General features: G+C 36.1%; 1 protein-coding gene and 1 long non-coding RNA gene across 2 annotated transcripts; both read right to left on the reverse strand.

The window, feature by feature from the left end:
- Window positions 1-1316: 1316 nt before the first annotated feature.
- On the reverse strand, window positions 1317-20738 carry LOC121408687 (spindle and kinetochore-associated protein 2-like). Its single transcript, XM_041600234.1, has 8 exons — window positions 20565-20738; window positions 19050-19133; window positions 18105-18281; window positions 15815-15946; window positions 15057-15135; window positions 13986-14104; window positions 12495-12614; window positions 1317-2100 (listed from the first exon to the last, which is right to left on the reverse strand). The coding sequence occupies exons 1-8, from the start codon at window positions 20628-20630 to the stop codon at window positions 2041-2043; spliced, it is 837 nt and encodes a 278-aa protein (XP_041456168.1). The 5' UTR covers window positions 20631-20738; the 3' UTR covers window positions 1317-2040.
- On the reverse strand, window positions 3516-11016 carry LOC121408689. Its single transcript, XR_005969078.1, has 5 exons — window positions 10755-11016; window positions 8692-8794; window positions 7836-7970; window positions 6838-6959; window positions 3516-6326 (listed from the first exon to the last, which is right to left on the reverse strand). It is a non-coding gene; the product is annotated as an uncharacterized LOC121408689 (long non-coding RNA).
- Window positions 20739-25813: the final 5075 nt, after the last annotated feature.

The following is a 25813-nucleotide window of genomic DNA, read 5'->3' on the forward strand; positions in this document are numbered from 1 at the left end:
TCTGAGGAACAGACGTATTCTAGGTGTATTTAACCAGGGAAGCAACTTCAGTTCTGAAAATTTTTATCCCAGCAGGCCCTGCTATTATTACTGCCCCGGCTTTAGCTGGGCTGCATAGGCACTCAAGCATTCAAGGAATTTCTTCCTACTGGGTACCCATTCACCTCACCTGGGTTGAGTGCAGCAATGTGGATAAATTTCTTGCTGAAGGAAATTACGTCATGGTTGGGATTCAAACCCACGACCCACTGTTTCAAAGTCAGGAGACTAATCCACTGGGCCACAATGCCCCACATGTGCAGCAAACCTGAATTATTTGTTGCTCCTATAGATGACTTTCCCTTCTAAACTCTTAAGGTATTGTTGATAATACAATAGCAAACGATGACCAATATGATCAGAGAGTTTGGGTCAAATGATACTTTTCTATATGTCAATGCGAGTAATTTTTCATCCTATGAAACAAAACAATTTTAATATTGGCAGGATAAACACGGTAATAAGTGGTGGCACAGATGAAGTAGTTGTTATAAAGCATCCGTCACCTAAAACGATAATACCTAGACTGCCATTATTTTGATACTGCTATTGTTATACTTCCTGTAAAAGAATACATTAACCCTATCTAGGCCGGGGGGGGGGGCCTCGGAGGCCCCCCCTCAACGAGTTGCGCGATATTTTTTGTGCGAAATTTTTTGACTGCGCTGCTCGCTGACTTTTTACTTTCAAGTCTTGCGCAACTTTTGAGACCAATTTTGCGTCACCCGGGTATGTGGTTCCGAAATTACGCAACATTATGTAAGTGCATGTCAGACCGAAAATTGCTCAAAAACGTGATTTCGTGTACAAAGTCAAAGCAAATTGTGTTTTCAACCAAAATTCATAAATGTATGATTATTTTTAGTTTTGCTATTCTAAATGTATTCATTTTATGCTTTTTATGATCACAGAAGAGTCCCCAACAACATTCATTGAAAACCAATGAAAAACAAAAGGTAAAAAAACAAAGAAATACATAAGAAATTGCAAAAAACAATAGAATACATAAGAAAATGATTTGATATCACAATTTTTTTCATGTACACTTGCTAATGACACCACAAACAGTTTCTATACCAAAAATTAGTACATTTGGAGCTTTATTTAGGGAGTTAGAGGAAAAAGTATGATTTCGCATACTAATTACGCATAAATTAGCATAATCACTTAATAGCGATTCGCATGAAATAAATTACTATACAATCTTGTAGATTATGTCCCAGGCAACCCGCGTGCCAATTTTCGGCGCGATCGCACGGTCAACGGCCGAGATCTTAGGGGGGGCCTGGGAGGCCCCCCCCCCCCCGGCCATAGGGACTCCCAAAATACCCTGGCCTAGATAGGGTTAAACAACATGCCAACATTACCATAATAACAGTTAGTCTTTCATGAATGGGAATATAAAGATAATTTTTAATAATCATGACAAAGAAAAGAATTATCTGGTCTATTAGTTGAAAGACAGGCTTGTCAATTCGGTGGATTCACAATACAGTGTGCCATCTATCAGTTGCAGCGGACAAAATTTGCAATGCATCATGGGAAATAGTCGACATCTGTTGCGTGTTAGTACTTAAGTGAATGCAAGCATGCAATTATTCAGCACTGGCCCACGCAGCTCGACCGGATATGCTCTTTACTAGGGTCCAGGAGGTAGGAGAGAAATTTGCCTGCATATTTCTGTGCAAAATTGAGATGTTTTTGGTGATTTTTCGCCACATTGTTTTCATTTATGAAGCACTAGCACTGTGCGCTGCCTGCGCCTGCACGCGATGACTACCACAAAGTTAGAAATTTGGCCTGTTCGCTGCAAACGATTGATGGCGCGTCGTATCGTGAATCCACCCAACTGAAGTTCCTCCCTATACCATTCTCCCTACTAACTCAATGTCGAGGTGAATGTCCCCTTTAATATTCTTGGGCTGATTTCTGCAACCTAGAATGGCAAGTAAAGGCCTAGCTCAATCACCAGACATTGAACGGCTTCATCTGCTTTATCTATCACGATAATTTCACTGCTCCAGTTCTTGTTATATTGATGATCTTCAGTGATCGCAGTGTCTGCAAATGATAAAAAAATAAACAAAAAATGTACATCGGGTAATCAGTCACAAGGGCAAAAAGTAATAGGTAACAGTGAAAACAACTGCCAAACCATTTGATAAAATGCTTTCATAGGGGATTGCATAACATATGGTGTGTTTTCAAAATGGATCTCCCATTGTTGGGAAGATGAAAACACCCACTGGGATATATAAGTTCTTTTCATATTTATGGAGTAGTAATTACATTCAAGTCCACTGCAAAGGATGTCACTCCAGGGGCCCGTTGCATAAAACTTTTGCCCCGTTGCATAAAACTTTTGCCGGAGTTTTTTTACGGCAAAAAATCAGAAACTACGGCAAAAAAAAAATTTGCCGGAGTTTTCCATTGCATAAAACTTTGCCGGAGTTTTTTTACGGCAAAACTTTTTAAAAACTCCGGCAAATCAAGTGGGTTTTTGCCGTAGCTCCTGTACCAACGGCAAAGTCCTAAAAACTCCGGCAAAACTATTTCAAGGCAGCTGCTCAGGATTTGTCCCAAGTACCATGTACAGTATTCACCTGTCTACGGCTTCAAGAATAATTAGAACGTTGACATAAGCCTTATATAGGCTACGCAATAAGGTAATTACAGAAAATTTCATTTAATTTAGTAAAAATAGGGCCTAGGAAGGTCTAGATTTTAAGTGAAGTGGGGGGAATAGTTGGTGGTTTAATTTTTTAAGATATATCAACCCTGTGACAGGACAATAAATAAAAATCTTAGATAGAATCTAGTTCTAGTTTAACTTTAAGTAAATCTATATGATTACAGTGTTTTTTGAAAAGTTATGCTGTGAATAGATCGATGCAGTTGGACTTAACCCTTTAAATTATTCAAAACATAAGGCTTTAAAGTTGAACTTGGGCAGTCTGCTCTTTTTCTTTGCTACCGTGACCTTTATCGAGAGATAGAGCCTCCGGCTGGCCTGCCCTGGCGAGCTGGCCGCTGGATCAACCTCTATGCGATATGCGACGATGTGTTGTTGGAGTACCTTCTAAGCCGCCTCTATTTTTGCTGTTTTTTACCATTTAACCACCTTTACAAATCCAAATATTTACAAGTTCTATAAGACATACCCAGAAATACTACCCTACATCAACTGAAATACTCAGAAGTATGAGCTAACTTTATTTTAACGATTGAACAGACTTGTACTGCAAGTTCAATTTTACGAGGAAAACTTGAATAGCAGTCGATACGGCCTAGTCCCACACTTGCAAAAATAAGTTGGAACTTCAAAGTAAGATTAGGACGCGCTCACTGGACATCTTAATTTCTCACCTTTACCAGTCTCATTTTTCTTTAACAGGTCATAAAAACTGGGTGATGATTGAGGAGGGGCATGCTGGAGGAGGTCTATCTTTCACTAAAAACAGACCTAACTTATCTGGTTTTCTAGATTTGTGGTTGCTTTATAAAACCCTGGGAATAAAACTAAATTAATGATATGATGGGACCAAACTGTCCAACAACTTACATGCAATGACAGGGGAAGAGAGAGATAGCAAGAGCGGAGTATTCTGGAAGAGGGGGGGGGGGATAAACAGCCTAGGCCTACACAATGTATTTACAAGGTACAAATAATTAAATTAAATTCAATCACACTTCCCCCCCCTCAATGCCATTATTCAAAACATATTTTTAAATAAAGTGGAGGAAAACATTTTGTATCACATTGCCCATAATATTTCAAAAGGTACCTTTGTTGTTGGTGCTTTCTTGGCAATGTTAAAAATCTTTCCAAAATATCAAAATTAGTAATTTCATAAAACATAGAATATAGATACATAAATCATTAACAGCACCATGCTTGTTACTTTTTATGCCCCATTATACTTCAGTCAGACCATAGTGTTGAATAGTGTTGAAGGTGGGGCAATATACGGGGGGGGGGGGGGATTAAGACTTGATGTTTTTCTTGGTAACATTTTTATGCAAAAATAAAAAATATTTTCCTTTATGGGCAAACAGGGATGGTGAATTTTATTTTTTTAGTCAGAGGCCAACCGGAAGGTTAAATTTTTGTTCTACTGTCAATTAAAATATTACACAACTCAGACGTCTCTCTCTTAATAATTCCTTTTCTTCCTCTTCTCTCTACCTTTCTCCTTTTTTAAACAATTCTCAATTATCATATGTTTAAAATAATCTAATTAGCAATTGAGAATAAGGAACACTTATCACTTATTAAGAATTGTTTTCTTCTCTCAATTAAATTACAGTCACACAACTCAGATGTCTCTTTCTCAATACTTTATTTCTTTTTCTATCACTTCTCTCGCAATTCATCCTCCTTTAAACAATTCATTTCTCATAGAATTATACATTTGAAATAATTTTATTTGCAATCACTTATCAAGAACAATCAGAGTGACAGTCTAAAGAACTCATTATGAACAATAATAATAGTTTGAATTTAACTGAAAAAAATTCTTATCAATTCATATTTTAATTTCAATGATAACAGTATCCCATACCATTGTATGCATATTGAAAGATGTGATTGAATGTTGACAAGGTCCCTTTCCTTTTAAATCAACAGAACAGTGCCATTGGATACCCTTTTGCAGATGGCGAATTGCAAGGCATCCTGTTGGGCAATGCAGGATATATAAGAACCATGGCTTATGACACCAGTGTGGGATCCACAAACAATGCTGACAGAAAATATAACAGACTTGCAAGATGAACATGTATAAATAAACTTTAAAACTGTTCTTGCACAGGGATTCCCATTAAGATTTCAGAACCTTAATTTTTATGTTGCATTGCAAGGCACTTGTTCAAATTTTATTTAAGTATTGAATGAATAACATTATCTTCTATCTACTGAGATGAGAATAAAGTTCAAGTTTAACTTTCTCAATCCTAAAGGATGTAGTCTTTGCCATTATTTTGTATAAAATTATGAGGCAATGACATCAGCAATTTATGCCTAGGTCACATTTGCCGGCCGGTGGCCTTACGGCTAGTCGAAATCAGCCATTTTATTCATCCTTGTACCAGCTTCATGTAGGTGGTTTGTATAGTAATACATAAAACGGCTTATTACTACTCGCCGTGATGTGACCTAGGCAAAACTCATTTTCATAGTACTTGCTCAAACATATGCTTTTGGAAATTTCCAAAGTTCAAGGTGATTTTACTTCATTTTCTAAAAAGAATATTCAACAGGTTTTCAGTCTACTCATTTCTTCTTTTGAAGTGTTTCTGCAGTTCAAGTTTTACTAAAAATTCTACAGATGATGAAAACATCTAATAAATAATTTCAATATTAATTCCGGAAGAATATACATTGTATGTGGCATTGAAGCTACTATTTTTAAAGTTGACAGAAAAGATGAATTCATAAAACCCAACATAGCCTGGTTTATTTTAAAATGTAAAATTTGCTTCTTAAAAAAAACCCAATAGCAGCAGCAAACAATTCTTTTTGATGAATATTGTTCTTAAAATTTCTCATACATTTCATTTATTTCATTTTCAATGGAAATTGTTCGAGACACTATCATAAATAACATGAAATTAATTATTTTAATTAGTAACTGTCAATGAAACAATCTTGCCCAATCTCCGTAATATAGATATTGCTGTATGGATTTCTACAAAAAAAGATTTTTGTTCATATTTTGCTTAAGTTAAAGCTGCATTGAGCTTTTCAGCAGGAAATCAAGGGAACATCATAAAAAAAAGGTGGAGTATATGCACCAATAAGTAGTTGATGCCTTCTTTAAAATTCAGCAAGATTTGCTCAGAACACGGGTAATATTTATTGTAGATGTTAATGGACATCAGTAGTAAAATACGAACAAAAAAAAATGAAGTTGAATTGTTCAACATTACTTCTGATTTCCATTAACAAACTGCTGCAAACAATTGTGGATAATTTTAATTTAAAATTTTATTTTAAAATTTTATTCAAAATATTTGCAGCATAGCTTGCTGCATTCTGAGTGTCTCCTGTTGAACTTGCAGCAGATCCATGCTCCTGGTACTCGGTGTGCTGGTCAAAACAGGAAGGGCACCTTCTCTTTCTTCTCTTATGCTGGGTTTCATCTTGGTGTCCTACACAATCAACTACCGGTAGATCCCATCTACCCTGGATGTCAATGGTGCCTCGGGAACAGCTTGAGGCTCCCCCTCAACCTCCTTCTCTTTCTCTGGCTTCCCCATGTCCAGAAGCAGGCTGCCTTATGTGAAAGCTGCACATCAAGAAAAAGAATCTTTGACTTAACTTTAATGACATCAACCATTCCGCATTGTTTTTTTGTAATTGACTTACTATGATTCAACATTTCTTATTTCATTTTAAAAACTTTAAATCATTTACCAACTCTGAACGAAATCTCTCAAGCTGGCAATAAATAGTAGTTGAAGCTACTTATACCTTGCGGAAATTTTCATGAGGAAAAAAACAACTGTCCCCTTTGACAAACAGATTTAATTAATTCAAAATGAATGAAAGGAATTCTATGGGTTACAGATGATTAATGTTCTGGGTTTTAAATAATGTGAATTTTCATTGTAAACCAGTTTACCTATTTTTTATAGGGAGATCCATCTTATACAAATTTCAATCAAAATTATGCTCATTTCTCAAGAAAATGAATGAAAGAATATAGAAAAAAGCGAAAATAAATAAAAGATCCTTTGATATATTTATTTTAAATTTTGTTATGCATCAGTGTAATAAATCTTTACGGTAAAACTAACCAGTTGCTCAGATGTCTCAGTCTCTGTCTCCTGGCCATGGATGGACCCAATGCTTGGCCTTGTTCCTCATGACTGCCAGCACGATTTCCATTTTGACTTCACTTTACCAAACTGTTCACCTCCTAAAGATTTAACAAAGTACAGTAATGCCAAAATTATAAATGTTATAATTGCAAACAGGGATCAAAGCAGAAGGATCTTAAAAGTGGAGTGAACATCATTAATAAACTATGAAGGGTGATTTTGACTCGCCTCACCCCAGGCACAGATCCAGAAATTTCCAAAAGGAGGGGCACTTTTGTCCAGAAAATGTTGACAACCAAAAAAATCAAAGGTTATGACTTGCATATATACATGGTACTTCCAACAATTTTTTTTGAGGGGGGGGAGAAGAACACTTTGTTTTTTATTTAGAATTTAGCAGTGACACCCAATCCATCCTTAACCCGTTGAGAATCATGGGGGTACATTTGTAAGTTTCAAAATTTATGCATCCACTATTGCCACATCAAAAAATAAAAATATTAAACGCACAAATTTTCCAAAGATCTCTGGTGAATTTTTTACATTTGACCTAGTGACCCCAAAATATAACCTGATCATTGTTACTCCCAAATGTATGTTTGCCAAGTTGAAGTTGAACCATCAAAGGGTTCTTCATTTATCACAGGAACGATGTATATTCAGTGAACAAGGCATGTCACCTTTGACCTTGATACCCTCAAAATAATCAAAGTATCATCAATCCTACATGCATACTTGGACAAAGTTTGAAATCAAACTGTTCTTTACTTATCAGAATAAGTTAAGAAATGATGGCCAGATTACCCAAAAACCTGCCCTCGGCCCCACCTCCGATGGGTGGAGGTAAAAAATTCTAGATATTTTGGATTAGTTGCATGACAATTACAACAAAATAAAATTTAAGAGATAGTGATCTTTATTTTTTTCTTGATGCATATAAAACATTCTTAACTCTTATAAATAAAAATACACACCAGTCTTTGTCTGATTCCTAGCGTAACCATTCATTCTAATGTTAGATCACTCCAAGATCACCTCAGATTGGAGGCAGTCCGACCTAGGCAGCCAATAGCATCTCCACCCAGGCTCTCTGTCTGGTTTCTGCAAACCTTTATTTAAAATGCAAACACAAACAAATCATAAAATATGCTATATAATAATTGAAAAGACACTCTGCACTTAATGTCACGAATGTCTAAATTTATTTGACAAAAATCTCATTTCATGGCATATCATTAATATTATTTTTCTACTTTGTAAGTTATATAAAAACTAAAATTGCAATCTATTTATGTAACTAGAGTTCAATTTGGGAATTTATAAGATAGATGTGTTGTACTATTTCAGTTTTATTCCATGAAAATCCAAACTTGTAATCGTAAGAAAATAAGATTTCATCATTTTCAATGGACATATCAAAAAAAAAAAATAAATAATAATTTTCAAAGAATAGCAAGAGGTAATTAAATGAACTTAACTATTATTGATTCAGGTCTACACAATCACTAGCATAGCCAGGTGAGATTAGGTACAATATCTATTTTTTTTGGAGGGGTTGTATAAATTGAATAATCAACAGGATTCTTACTCATTCCAAATATGCCTGAAAAACAATATTTTTTTTCTTTTCTTTCAAGAAGACAAAACCTGTTTAAAAAATTGCACTTTATAACTACTTATGTTCGACATTATCAGGCAGTAATGACTCCTTCTTCACTTTTAGAAACTTTGCATCAAGATTATCAACATAAAAGATAAGCCTGTCTATAAATACTTAAAATGGTAGCAATTAGAATTTTGGCTAATTTGAAATTAAGCTGTATATCTTACCCTTTTACATGGTGATTGCTAACCAACAGTCTTGCGTGGTTTCTTCTCAAAAAGTCACACATGCACGTGAGTTGCTCCTGTGTATATACCTCAACAATTTAAGCTGTTAGATATTGAATGAGAAAATAAATAATCCTATTAGAAAGTCACAAATTAAGACTAGATAAAGCCATACAAATATTTGCATTGAGATTACTTTCAGTATAAATTATCAAATGAATATATACTAATAAGTTTGTGGTGAATTTAACCATTACTAGGATAGGACATTTTGATGGTTGATTCCAATTGTTGGACTTATTACAGCGATTAAAACTTAACAGAAGAAAATGAGCTCAGTACAAACTGGAAACAAATATTTGGATTGATCATTGAAATTCGCTTTTAGATGATAAATAATCTAAAGGAATTTGTTAATTTCATCAACATAATTCAGATATGCAAATTTATATGAACTTAGAATATCCAAAAGTGCAATATTTTAATGATTTTTTACTTTCTATCTTAAACAAATAATCAATGATGTATATGCAATTGAGACCAAAATCAAATGTCTAGCCCCTTAACAACCAAAGTAATGCATGTTAAATACTAACAAATACAACATCCCATAGTCTCCATTCGGTCCCAAAATTACATTATATGTATTCATGTGGGGTTATAGCAGATCCAGGGGAAGAGGGTCATATGGTACGAGTGCCCCCCTATTTTATTTCAATTTTTTTTAAGGGAGACATTAAGGCCTCCATTCAGAGTTGTCAAAATTTTTGGATCGCAGCACTGTAGGCCCTAGTGCATAGTGCCAATTCGTGCCCTGTATTAAGTAAAGACACAGGCTCTGGATCTGCGCCTGGTAACAGAGAGTCTATGCGCCAACAATCAATCTAGCTCTAGCTTTACGGCTACGCATCTTTTTTAAATTGAAGGGCCTGCATGTACCTTACTGAGTAGACCAACTGCTTCGGTCTCTGTTTTGTTGGTTGTTCAACTGAACTCCGTTGGCTTCACTCACCAAATACAGAGACCGAAGTTCTAGCGCGATCTGTACAGGGGACTCAATGGCCATATGTCTATGTACTTAAGATCAGATACAACGGGGAAGTGAATTTGCGCGACAGCCGAGGTAAGTCACTGTTTTTGTTCCTTTTAACTTCATTTTTCTCCGTTTTTCGGCAATTAATGCCACGAGGGAATATAAATTTGCATTTTGGTAGCGTTAATTTTCAAAATTTTTATTCATTAAAGACAAAAATTGAAGAGCCCCGACGGGGGAATTTGCATTGCAAGTCCCCTAATGGTGGCTGCACGATAGCGAGCCGTCTGTGTACGAGGAGAAAAAAAAAAAATGTTAAAAAACTCCTCGAAACAGACGGCTGCCAGCTGTCTACTGACCGAGTTACTCAGGCGCGGGGGGGGGGGGGGGGCTTCGCGGTGCGGTGGAGCCCTCAAGCTAACTGACTGAAGTCTCAACTTCTTTAAGAAAAAGTTAATTTAGATCTAGAATGTGGATTCTAGGCCTAAAGTTAGATCTGAAACTTTGATCTAACTGTTGTTGTTAGACCTAGAATCTAACCAACTTCAATTCAAGTTAACTTGTTTGACTTGGTGACGACCGAGTAAACTCCAAAGTTTGCAACTTTGCATTCAATTCTAACATGAAAAATTGATTTAAACAACATGAAATTTTCATGTACTGATACCAATTATAAGGTAGAATATGTGATCATAGCAAGAGAAATACGATAAATCGATAAATAAGCTTTCCAAACGTGTCGATGCATTTGGTGATTTCAGCTGTTTGCGCACCAAGTGCGACCAGCGCGGTCACATCACTATGCCGAAGCTCCGGCGGCAATATACATGGCCGAGACGCTGACCCCGCAGCCGCTTGCGACACAAAAATGGGACGATTCAAACGTGTAAAAAAAAATCGTGAATCTCACTTTCACGGTGCGAGCACGGATTAAAAACAATACCCAGATATTTTTGCAAATAATTCATCGACTTATAATGATAAAAATAGCAAATATGAACACATTTCATAAAAAAAGTATCAAGCTTACGTTCTGTGGAGTCTCCAAGATTTTTTTCAGCAGCCGCAGATACCGATCGTGATATCGGCTGATATCGGCGTGCATCCTCGTCCAAGTTTATTCAGTCTTAAAAAACTCTGGCAAATTAAAAAACTCTGGCAAAAGTTTGCCAGAGTTTTTTTGCCATGAAATTTTGACCGAATTTGAAACTCTGGCAAAAAACTAAGGTTTTTGCCATAGAAAAACTATGGCAAAAATAAGTCTGGCAAAAGTTTTATGCAACGGGGCCCAGGTGGCCGTTTCATCAGGCTGTTCGTAAGTTAAGAGTGACTTTAAGAACGACTGGTGATCCTTTCTTGCGGTAAATGATATTCACCCTGTACATGTTTTTAAAGCTCAAGTCCACCCCAGGAAAATGCTGACTTGAATGAATAGAATCGGATGTAAAATAAGAAAGTTATGACATTTTAAAGCTTCGCTTATTTTTCACAAAACAGTGCTATGCACAACTTGGTGAGTCAATCGATGATGTCCATCACTCACTATTTCTTTTTTTTTGTTTTAATTGTACAATATTTCATGTTTTAGAGATTTGACAATAAGGACCAACTTGACTGAACCATATAGTATTAAACAATGCTAATTCCACATGTTCAGGGAGGAATTAATCATTGTATCACTTGACAATGAGGAGAAAATTGTAATATTTCATACTTCATATAATAAAATACAAAAGAAATAGTGAGTGGATGACGTCATAGTCTCCTCATTTGCATACAGGCCAGGATGTGCAAATACCTGCTTTGTGTGATTAAACTTTATAATGTCATAACTTTCTTATTTTACATCTGATTTTGATGAAATTTTCATCGTTATGCTTGTTGGATTTTTCTCTTTTTATTCAAATCAACTTTTTATAGGGGTGGACTTGTCCTTTAAGGGCCAATTCAGCTATATTTATAGATTTTATCAATTAGTCACTATGCCCTCACACATTGAATACATGACCACAAAAAGCAAAAACAAATTATGTACTGGTAAGCATTTTTGTGTGGTCCCATACATGCACTTCTGCATGCAGTGCATGTGACTCTCAGCAAATAGAAACATCTAGGCCCCATTGCATAAAAGTTACCATTATGGTAACGTTGCCATCTAATGGTGGCTTGCATGGAATCCTTGATTCTGATTGGCTGTTGATCGTCATTACCATAGTAACCATAATAGTAACTTTTATGGTCATGTTTTTAGTGATTACAAAATTTTTAACAAAAGCTAATCATTGGGTGCATGATGATAGACAATCACTTTGAGACAGGTTCTTCTACAGTTTAATCTCTTGATAAAAATTTTATCTTAATATTAACGGTAAATGCTAGTTGTGGTAACAATATCAAAATGAGTTCGTATAGAATCCAATGAAATGACCACCAAAGTGTCTGTTTGTATAAATAAAAAATATGTGCCGAAGGATTCTGGAAAAAATTGTGTAATTACTGAGAAATTAGCAAATAAGCACAGGATTGGGGTCAAGCGACTTGCCGACATTTAAAGCAAACTGTCCCAAGTGCGCTTATCTGTGTTGGTGATCTTTAGTGTGAACATTTTTCAGCATAGATTTCAAGATTTCACAAAGTTCAGTTTATGTAACTATACCAGATCTAGAACCTCGATGATATACTGACAATTAAGCCTGGTTTTACAGACTTTCTCTTGAAATCAGTGTTTATTGCAACTACTGGCACTTCTCTTTAATCTCTAAACACTTACCTTCAGCTTGGCTTCTCCTGTCGCCCCTGTGATCTTCATACCCATCTTACTCATATCCGGTACACTCAATGGAGCAGTGTTTTTTTCGGTTTTGAAGTGATCATACAGCCTACTGTATACCTACAAAAATGTGACCAACAGAGAATGGAATAATAATGAAAAAAACAACATCACAACACTGAACATGGCATCATCACATTGTTTCTTCAAATTACCTACAATGTAGATACAGGCTTCGGTCTAAACAAGGATGGTACCACGGTTTTTTGGTAGGGGAAGGAGGGGGGGGGGGGGGGGCTGAAATCAACATTATTTTTCTAAATCGAATCATAGATAGAAACATGACCTATCTCCTTCTTCTGTTTTCATCTTCCCTCATTTTACTTAAAAAAGAGAGAAAAAATACCACCTCACACATAATGTGATCCATTGTGATGTGATTTTGGAAATAATTTACAACAGATATACCTTTAATGTTAGCTCAGCGTATGAACTGTGTACAGAGATAGTAATACAAAAATTTGGACCTTCTTGTCTGAGAAAGCACTGAACTGGTTCGATGATTGCAAGATCAAAGCAGCAGCATTATGAGTGATTTAAAAACTCATTCAGTCTTTGGAAAAATAAATCTCTTCATCTGGACTTACTTTGATTGCAACAGAGAACAGTTTCACATCCAATCTTGGACGCTTCTTCAGCTCTTATGAATTGGCGGGAAATCATCGTTGCCGATTGGCGACGAAGCACCGGCGATGTTATTGTCTTGGAGACGTCGAGGAATTTTTCGGATTATTGGATTGTAGATCGGAGAGGTTTTACGATCCAGTAACCTCTCTCGGATTTACAATCCAGTAATCCGAAAAATTCCTCGACGTCTCCAAAACAATAACATCAACGGTGCTTCGGCGCCAATTGGCAACGACGATTTCCCGCCAATTCATAAGAGCTGAAGAAGCGTCCCAGATCGAAAGTGAAACTGTTCTCTGTTTCAATCAAAGCAAGTCCAGATGAATAGATTTATTTTTCCATCATAATTTGACTTTTCCTGGATGAATCAATCTTTAGATCAGTTCATTCAGTCTTTAATTCATTCATGTTGACAAGATTTTTACCCACTTATTAAATGTGATTTTGTGTTAACATAATAGGTATTAGATCGATTTTTACAACAGTGATATTAAAGAAGCTGGAACTGGCTATGAAGTCACTAAGTGCTGAGCAGTGAGCAATGTGATTTGCAGCATTTTTACACCCACTTTGGGTGATTTCAAATTAGTGTTAACAGATATGTGTTTATTTTTTCACCAGGGTCCCATAACACAAAGGTTAGCGATTAATTGTACACTCAATTTTCACGATGGATTGTACATTGTAGTCGATGGAATCAATTGTAGAAAAATGTTTTACAATCATTGCTCAGCTTTGAGTTACAGGCCCCTGGTTGAAAAAGAGGCTGGAACTGACTTTGAACGATGTCACTTCTGTTCTTACCCTGTTCACATCTTCTAGTTTTGCTCTTCCTCTAATGAGATCTGAGACTGATGTAAACTCCTCTTCTGTGACAGGGACCATTTCACTAGACCCAGCTCGAAGCTCTGCTGGAGAGGGACCTATCAAAGATATCATCAGCTATAATAGTTACCATCATTTAGTTCAGATGAAACACTAAAACAACAAACTAGGACTTTGACATCTCCAAAGAACACAGATGCCCCCGCTTAATGAGATCAGAAATTCATTCAATATGATTGAACTGACTAGCATATGAGCTGTGACCTTTGACCCGCAGACTCCGAATTCAAATTAGCCTGTATTTTGGTGTCATCTACCTACACACCAAAATTTTCTAAAATCCATTTTAAAAATATTTCTCGAGTTATTGCACGTAAAACGGAATGACGGACGGACAGGGGCAAAGCTTAATGCCCCCTCCGGACTTCGTCTGCAGGGGCGCAAAAATACAAAGGCCTGTATTCCAAACTTGGGTTGAATCTAAACTCTGGGCTAAGTTGTAGTTTACCATGGAAAGCCCATTGTGAAAAAAATCACAACAGGTTGAATCTATCAGCTCAATTAAAGAAGGGATATAAAACAAAATTAGGTGTTTCCTTTGAAAGTATCATGAGAAATATCTATTCTGGGTTGGACTGGCAATACAACTATTTTTCCCTCAGGGCTATGCCCCTCTGGAAAAATAGTAATTGCCAGACAAACCTCCGATAAATATTTCTCACTATACTTTCTCAAAGCCCGATATATCCGTATACTTTCTCTGAGAAGCAAATCACTATTATTTTCAACAGGAAAGTGAAACACGTATTATAATGACAAACTATTTCACTACATTAACCTCATTTTCAAATATTTTTCACAATTTAAAAACATGTCCCATAATAGATATCACAATATGAGGTACTGTACATATGAATGGAAATGAAATTTTCTTATATCTATGTCTTACCATCTGGAGAGGTATAAAATACAAGATGTAATAATTCAGGAAGAAGTAGTATTATCAAATTCTCTTTAGAAAGGAATGTTAATATATACTTAAAATCTTACTTATATCGAAAGTTGTATCGATGGGTGAAAGATTTTCCTCTTCTTCAGCATTGTGTAAGTCCTCATCAAGCTGTAGAGACTACATTGGTAATTGAAAAAAGGATACTTACTCAGAAGATAAAGATTCTTGCAGTGAGAAACACAACATTGATCTATTTTGGAACAATAGTACAATTTACATGTAGTGTGAAGGACCTATCAGGAGGGTCTCAACGCACATCAGAAAAAAATTGAGATGACGTAAAAGATGGCTGAAATATCCAGCCGTGGTTTTAAACTAAGAAACTGTGATGCAAGATTAAAAGTCCATATAACAAGAATGAATGATGGAAAGAAGGAGTAATAATAGTGCTGGTAGATATTTGATTTCAATGTTAGTTATTGTAGTCAGCTACAACCTCTTTATCACTGATTTAAATAAGTTGTATCATGCCAACAACATTAGACAACACCAAACTTGAAATGACCCAAATGTGATTTGCCGTGAAAAAGAGGTAAATCAGTTTTGAAATGCAATCATTCACTAGACTGCATGACAATGCTATAATTCAGATGCAATTAAATATTTTCTCAAACGAGAGTATTCATAACCCTGAAACTTCTATTTGCTATCTCGGTATGACTTTTCATAACCTTAGCAAACACATACGGTAGGTCTACTGTAATTCATTTTCAAAACTAGCATTGCAATGAGTTTGCACAGTGTGAGATGGGCTTGACTGAAAGACAATTTGCAAGGAGATGAAATTTTGACTTACAGGTACATTGCTCTGCTCTGTTTGCGGTTGGCTTGGCACTGAACCTTGAGATACAGGAACGGGTGCTGAAGATGATAATGAGATTCCAAGTAATGACTGGACTAGAGCTTCCTGCTCAGACACATCGGGGAGCTAACGATAAAACAAATGAACAATAAAAGTCAGCTTTCATCATTTGAAAGGAGATGAAGGATGGATAAACTAGAAATATCAATGAAGGCATATATAGGTGATTGACACTTCACACTACCACAGCAGTCATATAAAGCACCATCACACTTTTCTATTACCAAAACAAAAGTCTGACACACACACACAAAAACAATACATCTTGCACATGTATCTTAACTATACTCTAATACATGAGCCAAGTTTCATGAGCATTGGGCAAAAACTCAGGAAGTTAATAGCTCTGGAAAATTTCCTCATTCTTTGCCATGACGCCACAGGGTTCATAACCTCATGCACTTTCAAAATTCCCTGACTTTTCTGTGATATTTTTTAGAGCAGAAAACGTAAATGTCCATGATGACCATCTTATAATTTACATGTATTGTAATCTAAAGTCTGCAAAAACATTAAAAATATCAACAACATACAAAAAATCATTACAAATAAACTCTAATACAAAAAACAATGTTTTGTTTGTATATTGTTTTGTTCACAATTTCACAGATGTATTCAGGAAAATTTTTGTTAGAATGTTGGAGAGCCAAGAAGTTGCAACTAATGCATGCATATACAGACCTGCCAACCTTCTACAACCCCAAAAAGTCTAGGGGAAAAAGTATTTTTTGACAAAAAAAAAGTATTTAAAAAAAATCATCTCTACATAATAATCGCCAGCCTGTAGTAGTGGGATCGGTGAAAAAAACATGCGAAATGACTCTACTTGAAAACTTGATAATTCACCCTTTTAAACATGTGCTTGTAGGCAAGAATTTACTTTTTCTTTTCATGCAACAAGTTCTGACGCATTGATCAGTGATTTTTACTGGTCTGGGACAGTTGGACCAGCGCTAGTATCACACGCTGTGTATAATACATACTCCATGATCAGAAAAAAAAAATCATACAAAAAAGTATTGGTGTAATTATAGCAAAAAAAGAGAAACAAATACTCTAAAAAGGGAACGGTTGGCATGTCTGCATATACCAGCGCCGTAGTTTGGCCAAAATTATGTTGTTTACTGAAGAGTATGATTAATTTATGTGTGTTTGAGACTGTGTGTAGATGAAAGAAAAAGTGGGAAGAAACTGGCTTGCAATTTTAGTCACAAAAATTGAAATAATGCATCCAAAAGCAAGAAAAGAATTGTGCATTCTCTCAAAGACTTTTTGATGGTAGAATAGGGCCATCAAAAATTGTGATTTTTTCCATAATTGTGGCACCAAATCATCACTAATGTCAAACCATTGTGGAATATATTACAAAATCTAAATGAAATCAAGTTTGAAAGAGTGTTATTTTGCCTCTTTTGATGGCTGTCCATCTGTTTTGATGATGACCAAGATGATCCATGTGTGTGGGTTCAAGTCTAGTTTGAATATGTTTCTTAGCATGAACCCTTAGGCCAACTTTAATTGAGCTGCAGAAGGACTGGTTAAGTCTGTGGACAGATTCTTGGAATAGAGGTACTTAGAGGTGTCTTGCTGCTCTCTTCTCCTCTTCTGCCTGATTTCGTTCCAGTTTGGCAGAATGTTCTCGATTTCTTACAAGTTTTCTCCGATTTGGGGCCCTGTTATATAAAGAGTTGCAAGTTGCAGCTACACTAAATAACATGGAAGTCTTGCTTTTAAATGGCTGCTGAGCCATATTACCATGGTATTTACCACAATCTTGGTACTTTATACCTCAGGCTCCACTACAATTCACTACCGCTACACGTATCAATTCACTGCCGAATCCAAAATGGCGAACGCGAATTGTGCGCGGGTCATGCACAATTCGCGTTCGCCATTTTGGATTCGGCAGTGAATTACATGGAGGGAACTGCGAAGCGGCTTCAAATCACAGATTTTTAGACATTTACAAGAAAGGGCAAGGAGTGAGTCTGTGTCCGATGGTAAGTTTAGTCATGGTAGAGTACACTTAATGTCTTTTTTTTCATGACGTATTGCCTTTTTTACCAAAAACTGAGTTTGTCACTGGTTATTGAGAGCAAGTGTTTATCGCCCAATGGATCGGGTAGATGTAGCGAAGGGTAGCGGTGAAGTGTAGTGGAGCCTACACGAACCGTCGATTGAGGTAGGTGCTTTATGAAATGGGTCTCTCTAAGTGATAACTAACCTCTGTCCCTGTTGTTTGATGAAGCTTCTGTATTGCATGTGAAGCTGCCACGAGCTGTTGTTTGATGCTAGAGATCATCTCCTCTTGTGCTTTCTTGATACCTTCTGTTTCCTCCATGATGCTTTTATAATCATGTTTGACCTGTTCTAATCGCTGGCTAAGCTCAAGCGGTGAAGTCTGAGGATGAGCAACAAATCAAATTGCACATAAAAAGGTTAAATATACATGTACTTTCAATGTACATATCTAATGTACATCTATTACCATTTCATAAAGGAAAAGTAAAAACAAGTACAGTGTAATTTGATTCAATTTTCACCCTAAAGCACTTCACACATTTCATCAATATTTTGAATAGAAATAATTCCTATTAATATTACTCTCCTACAAATAATCCATATAAGAGAACCTGGTATAAAAACCAAACTGCATATCTGTAAAAAAATTATCATCTTAAAAATATACGATATCAGTTTTTCAAGAATTTGTAATAGAACATTGAGAATAGAGATCGGCCTAAAGTTAAGCTGATATCCACCCATAAAGCTCTGAGACACCAAGGCTGACTTCCAGTTGTCCGGAATCTTACCCTCAGCAAGCTATAAGATTACATTTTACACAGCAGCTTAACAAAAGGTAAACAGTCAGAAGTTCACCTACATGTAGCCCTGCTGATTTGTGTTTAGTAATGGTATTAAAAAAATGATGTCATGCTCAGTGATTAGCAAGAAAGAAAAGACAGCCTCCCTTTCTTTTGTTAAGATAATTTAGGAATCTTTATGGTTTGCAAATTCAGTTTCAGCATATTGAATGCAATTTATTCATGTGATTGATTTGACTTTGCCAACATAGTTCATAAGATTTTCCAATTTTCTGCCTACTTGTACATGTAATGGATGGTCAGGGTACAAATCTTATACAAATTTAATCATCTACTAGTGATACCTGATTCTTTTCTTGGGCTCCTTCTTGAAACTCATTCTCAAGCTTTCTGGACATGTACTCCACATCAGACTCTGCCTTCTGAAACTAAATATGAATAAATGATAAAATTAATCTTAACTTCCCTATTTGATTTGGTGTCTTGTTCAAATAATTTAGCATATTGTTTTAAGTAAGAGATGCATACATGGCAATAACTTAGTGTTTTTTCTGAAAAAATCCTTTCCCAGCAAAATTTATGTTTCTTTATACACTTAGGACTCCTGTCTATACCTGGATAACCAAAGAAATCAGTGGGCTTGCCACAACTACCAGCCTGATGCCTTCACCTCTGGCTGTGGGACCGTCAAGACTGTAGGTTCACACTTCGCCGACTTCGCGTTCATGGCTTTTCATCGATTTGCATGTAAAATAGTTTAAGTGCCTCGAGAGAGTCTTTCTTGTGGAGTCTTTGATATGAATTTAACTTGGCAACAGCTAGCTACATAACAGAGCACATCCATGACATTGTTTACTTATATAATGGGGTGTCCAAACTCTACGGACATTTCAGGCAAAATTAATTCACAAAATATTCACATTTTATACAAAAACAATTCAAATACTGGCCACCAAATCGATGGCAAGATCATTAACTCTAAAATTATGACAAAAATGTGAAGAACCTATGTCAAGGGGTTTCGCGGGTATCACATTTTCAAAATGCTATTGATTGAAAAATGTGCGCTGTGTTGAGAAAACATTTTGCTCAAACCCTGTGAACTTTAAATGGCTATCACAATGTTGAGTTATTGATTGGATTCTATGTTGTTCTAGTTTTAATATGCTGCATTACATTAAAAAAATTGTGTATTTTTTCATTAATTACAACTTAAAACATAAACCCATACCAAGTAATGGAGTGACATTTGAAATATTCACACACAGGCAGCGTAAAATGAACTTAAATTTTAAAATTTTCTCTTGATGTGATGTAAAATGATGACCTTCACTTCCAAAAGAAAATTTTACAAAACAAGCAAGTTTGCTGTTTGTACCTTGAAATTGAGTAAAAAAAAACAATATATGTAGTCCCATGACTCCCATGTATAGAATTTTTGTGTGGTTTGGATTTAGTTTTATAAGGAGATAGGCATACATAAGAAAAAAAAATTGTGGCTAATTATATTATTAACGGTAATTGACTAATTATGTTCCCCTTTTGTATTTATGAAATCCCGTTTTGTTCCAGATTTGAAATAGAGCCAATATATAATTTTTTGGAAAATGTCCACTTTTGCTTGGAATTGCCCAGCTCCAATTCCAAACAGACGGAATTAATTCCGTTCCCTTTCTCAAGTCAAGTTTCTGCCTGGCGCTGGCCTTACTCCGTGCCCCCGACCCCGAGCAAGCGCTAGGCGGGCGCGGGGTCGAGTCCCAACTTGTGAATTGTGCGAACTGGCAGTGCCGACAGTCACTGACCCACTGTACGGAATATAGCTCAACGACAGCTTAAACAAATACCAGTGAAAAAAATACCATAGCTTCAAGCTTGTCCACCATCCTCTCCATCTCTTGTGCTTGATCTCCTGTCTTTTCTGCCATGTTCTGTTGCTATAAAAACTGTAAATTCATTCAACCTCTCATCCGATCCCCGACAGATTCGATGAATTTAATATGGTATCTTTGAGAATGATAAAAGGAACAGAAATGAAACAATAGCGTGGGCGCCGCGCCGGCTTACGTACACTAGTTTCAAGTTTATATTTTATATATTTCAATCTCCATAAAAACATACGGGCACACAAAAAGAAGATGTATCAAAAAAAAATTAAAGCTACAGGGGCGCTGTTCTGGGGCCAGGGGGGGGGGCACAGTGCCCTCGAGGCCTCGACTTTTTGAAGCATGCACGTATACAATTTTTTTACGCAAGAAAACGGCCCTTTGGAAGTTTGGCCTAGCTTATCTATCGAACGTATACTTCGGGATCGAGACCAAGGTGATATCTCCTTGATCAGACTGTGCTCTTTTCACCTGCATGCATGAAGATTGAGGAGGACCCGTTTTAGGTGTTCCCTCACTTCCCTGGTGCCCTTTCTCGTATAAGTGCAAATTTCCAAAAAAAAAAAAAAAATGCTCCCTCGCGAACGCGTTCTGTGCCCCTGCTTTCGCTACTTTTTTATTTTCTTTTTCTTTTGATCATATTAATGAAATTCATCCCTTTTAACCTCAAATTAAGTCGATCCCTATATACTTTGATTAGCCTTTATTTACTTTAGACGAATGCACCTTTTCTTTTCTAGTTTGTTCAAAATGTTAATGTTCTGATGGCATCCCTTTTCCTATTACATAATTCTAGAAATACACACTTCAAATTTCAAATTATAATTAACAGCATCATTAGTAAGAAACAATATTCTCATTTTATCTCACGTGCTTTAAAGGAGAATGAAACCATTGGAACAAGATAGCTTGTGTGAAAACAGAAAAATCAAAGAAACAGATCAAAGAAAGTTTGAGAAAAATCGGACAAATAATGAGAAAGTTATGAGCATTTGAATATTGCGATCACTATTGCTATGGAGATAGCAAATTGGCAGTGCAACAAAGATGTGTGATGTCACTTGTGAACATATCGGCGTATTATAGTATATATTTCACTTGAATTCCCTCTTTTATCACATCTATCCATAGATCATGTGTTCTTTCTACATGAGGGCATGTAATACATATTTTTTAAGAATACATCATGGATAAAGAGTCACTTTGTATCATCATAAGAAAAAGCAAAAAGAGACATTTTGAGGGTATTTTATAGTCCACCAAAGGGAAAGTTGTTCATCAGTGACATCACACATCCTTGTCGCATTGCCAATGGGAGGATCTCCATAGTGATTGCAATATTCAAATGCTCATAACGTTCTCATTATTTGTCCGATTTTTCTCAAACTTTCTTTATTCTTATTCTTTGATTTTTCTGTTTCTACACAAGCCTATTTGTTCCAAAGGTTTCATTCCCCTTTAAGTTTCATGAGTCATGCGAGTGGGATAGATATAAGTCACTTTTTTTTCTTTGTTAAAATTTGCCCTTTCCCCTGTGCCTCCCCCAGTTTCCAGATCGCTCCACCTCCCTTGAAAAAAAAGAAATATAAAGTTGCAACAAAACGAGCAAATGAGGATTAAACAGTTGATATAATCTATTTTTATCAAAAAATCCTATCACTCTGGTTATAGTGGTGAGATCCCGAAATGTATGGGATGATGACTGTAAGGAATAAAGGTGCATTATGAAATGAATTAGCCACAGATCCGATGGAAATAGCACAACGATGCCAAAATGAAAAGGAAAAGATTGCAGAAATAAAAGGAAAGATTTTTAAATAATTGTCAAAACTAGGCCCTATATAGGGGATGATATTCAGCATTCAAAATTCGATACAAATTTTCATTATTTTTTTTAAATAATATGTTGACTTATGCGATAACCCTCCTTTAAAAATCATTTGTAAAGTTACGGCAAATATTTGCTGTCCTAGATAACGGCACTAATTCGATCAATGTCATATTATTGTACATTGTTCCGCTCCACAACCCCATGTACTGAGAGGATGTTTTGATTTGAATGAAACTCATTTGAATCAACCATGATGCAACAGATCTGCATTAACGGTAAGAGGTTGCTCATGTAATCACTTCTGGGCGTTGTGGCGTGCGCCTGTAATCCAAGCTGTGGGGAAGTTACAAATTGATGCAGAGGTTCGAGGTTCGAGCCCTGGTCACGTCTTTCGGATGGTGACGTTAAAGGTCGGTCCAGACGTAAATAATCATATCTGATTGATACACGTCTGACAAAATCAAATACACACACTTCATATTCCTTTTCACAAATTTCACGCATAAACATTTGGGCCCGTGTATTCTGAAGTTGGGTTTAACTTAAACTCAGGTTTAAAGTTGTGGTTTATAGATAGCCAACTTTTATAAAAATCAATAACAGTATAGAGATATCATATTTCAGCTCATCTGGCTCTCAAATCATTCATAATTGCCTAGGAGGTAAAAATAGATGATTGTCTTCACCAGTAAACATAAGACACATACAACTTAATAAAAATGTTGACACTTTTGGCTTCCCATATTTAAGCACAGAGTTAGAATGGTCTAGTTAAACCTGACTTCAGAAAACGGGCCTTGATGATTAAAAAAATACCGTTTCTTTTTTTAAATTGTGATGGAGGTAATTGTATATGCCACCCCCTCGAGTATGGCGAGGGATATCCCCCCCGGAAGGATTTACGCCCGTCGTGATTGTCGTCCCCCGTTTTCTCTTCTCTCTATGCTCTTTGAAGATGTGACCATTTCATTTTTGTATGTATATAAGCATTAATAATTAGTTTACCATTAGCAGGGGCGATCCAGCCTTCGACAATAGGGGCCGGGCGGAATTTTGTTTCAGTCCCCGGTTACAGCCATATTTTCCCCGATCGGCCGGTTGTATGTGATTTTTGTTTGTTTCTTTGAAGGGGTAGTCCTAATAGTCACGTCTTAGCATTAAACGATGCGAGCGCGAAGCGCGAGCCAATTTTGTGTGTGGAAATTATATATATTTTTCCTCAATGTGAACATTCTGGGCAATGTTTTTATCCTGAAAAGATGTCTATGCAACTAAATGATATACTACGAACGGGAAGCGCGAGCAGAAATGAACTGATGGAAAAGGTATGTTAAAGACTACTCGTAGTTAGCCATGAAGACGTTACATATTACAACAATCAAATAATGCTAGCGCGAAGCGCGAGCTGATTTTTTTAACATGTTCACCTAAAGGAATGAAAGAAATGGAAATTCTAAGCACTTTTGATAACTTTAACAGAATAGGTATAACTAATTAAACCACTGATGCGGAAAATTTCGAGATTTAGTCCTACTGAACGACACTATATTCATGTTTTGTAAATCAAGAAAAGGATTAGTAATTTGGAATCTTATAATGCGAGCGCACTGAGCGCGAGAAGAACTAGCATAGTGCTGAAAATTTCATCAAAATCGGATGTAAACTAAGAAAGTCATGACATTTTAAAGTTTCGCTTGTTTTTATACAAAACAGTGCATATGCACAATTAGGAGAGTAAGACGATGATGTCCACCACTCACTATTTCTTTTGTTTTTTATTGTTTGAATTATACAATATTTCTTTTTTTTAAAATAGATTTGACAATAAGGACCAACTTGACTGAACCATATAATATTAGACAATGCAAATTGCACATGTTCATGGAGAAATTAATCGTTGTATCACTTGACAATGAGGAGAAATTACAATATTTCATATAATAAATATATTATATCATATAGTCTCCTCATTTGCATACCAGCCAGGATGTGCATATAACTGTTTTGGGAAATTAAGCGAAGCTTTAGAATGTTATAACTTATTTTACATCTGATTTTGATGAAATTTTCAATGTTATGCTTGTTAGATTTTTCTTTTTATTCAAATCAACTTTTTGTTGGAGTGAATTTCTCCTTAACCAATTGATTCAAGCGCGAAGCATGCATGAGTGTAAAAATTCGAAATGTAAAATTAGACCTATATAAAAATGGGCCACTCTATTCATGTTTTGTAAATCATGAAAAGGATGAGTAATAGGGGATCTTCCAACATCAGCAAAAAGCGCGAACAAATTTTTGATATTGTGATCTGAAACTGGATGGTTTAAATATAGGCCTAGCTATATATAGCTGATACGTTTTGACAATCAGACATGTAAAGGGATACTTGTAAACTTTATGGAATACACAAAATATTAGGTACCTGATGAATACAAAATCGTAAATATTCAGACCATAAACTGACATTTTTTACAGAGCACTTTTTAAAAATAAATTTGTAAATCACACAAAATATTGAAAGTTCGATTTCCGAGGTGAAATATGTTATGTATAGCGACTTCCAAACTGGATATTCAAGCTCCATATATTGAACAAGATATCAGTAAATCACCTAAAAGGCAATGCGAGCGCGAAGCGCGAGCGAAAATTTTATACAGTGGCATGAAAGATTCGTTTTATTTTCAAATTCTTCTCCTCACTCTTATTTTAGGCACTCGTCTTTCTTCCTCTTCGTTTTTCTCCTCTCTTCCCACCTTTTTTTTTGCTCCGCCAATTAAAAGGGGTCCCAGGCCCCTCGGATCCACCTGGATCCGCCTATGATTAGGCGTCCGGGAAATTGCTATACCATCATTTTACGCACATATCTTTAGGCCCCTTTATAGGCCTAAATATAAAGTTGAAAGCCTATAATGGATTTTCGCACATATCGCCTTATTATTTGTCATGCCTACGAGTGCAAGTTTAATTCCGGGGGGGGGGGGGGGGATTCAAATATATTGCTGCCGCGCGTGCACTCGTTAAGGGTATAAAAAAAAACGATTTTCAAAAAAGGGGGCAGATTTGAAAAACTTTTCAATGAATTACAGGATCAAACGTATTTAGGGTATGTTTTTTCCAAAGCTTCCAAAGCTTTTTTTTTTAAGACTAACCAAATGTATTTAGGGTATTTTTCCCAAAGCTTTTTCCCCGAGGTTCTGGCGACAACTTGTTTAGGGGCAAAAATGTGTAAATAAAGCCCGCGAAAACTTGTTTAGGGGGTTATTTTGCACACAGAGAAAAACTCGTCGGTTTTGGGGGTGTTTGGAAATAATTTGGCCACGCGTGTTTACAGCAATACATTTGACTGCCACCCCCCCCCCCGTTTAATTAAAGCCTCTCTTTACTTTTTGATAAA

Source organism: Lytechinus variegatus, chromosome 2, assembly GCF_018143015.1.
Source record: "Lytechinus variegatus isolate NC3 chromosome 2, Lvar_3.0, whole genome shotgun sequence".
NCBI classification, from domain to species: Eukaryota; Metazoa; Echinodermata; class Echinoidea; order Temnopleuroida; family Toxopneustidae; genus Lytechinus; species Lytechinus variegatus.

Bases quoted from the DNA above. Each gene is read 5' to 3' on its own strand.
- LOC121408687 (XM_041600234.1), bottom strand. From the start codon at position 20,630: ATGGCAGAAAAGACAGGAGATCAAGCACAAGAGATGGAGAGGATGGTG. The intron at 18,282-19,049 runs GTATCACTAGTA...GCTCATCCTCAG, and splicing joins GAGCCCAAGAAAAGAATCAG to ACTTCACCGCTTGAGCTTAG. The intron at 14,105-15,056 runs GTAAGATTTTAA...TATCTTTGATAG, and splicing joins CGATACAACTTTCGATATAA to GTCCCTCTCCAGCAGAGCTT.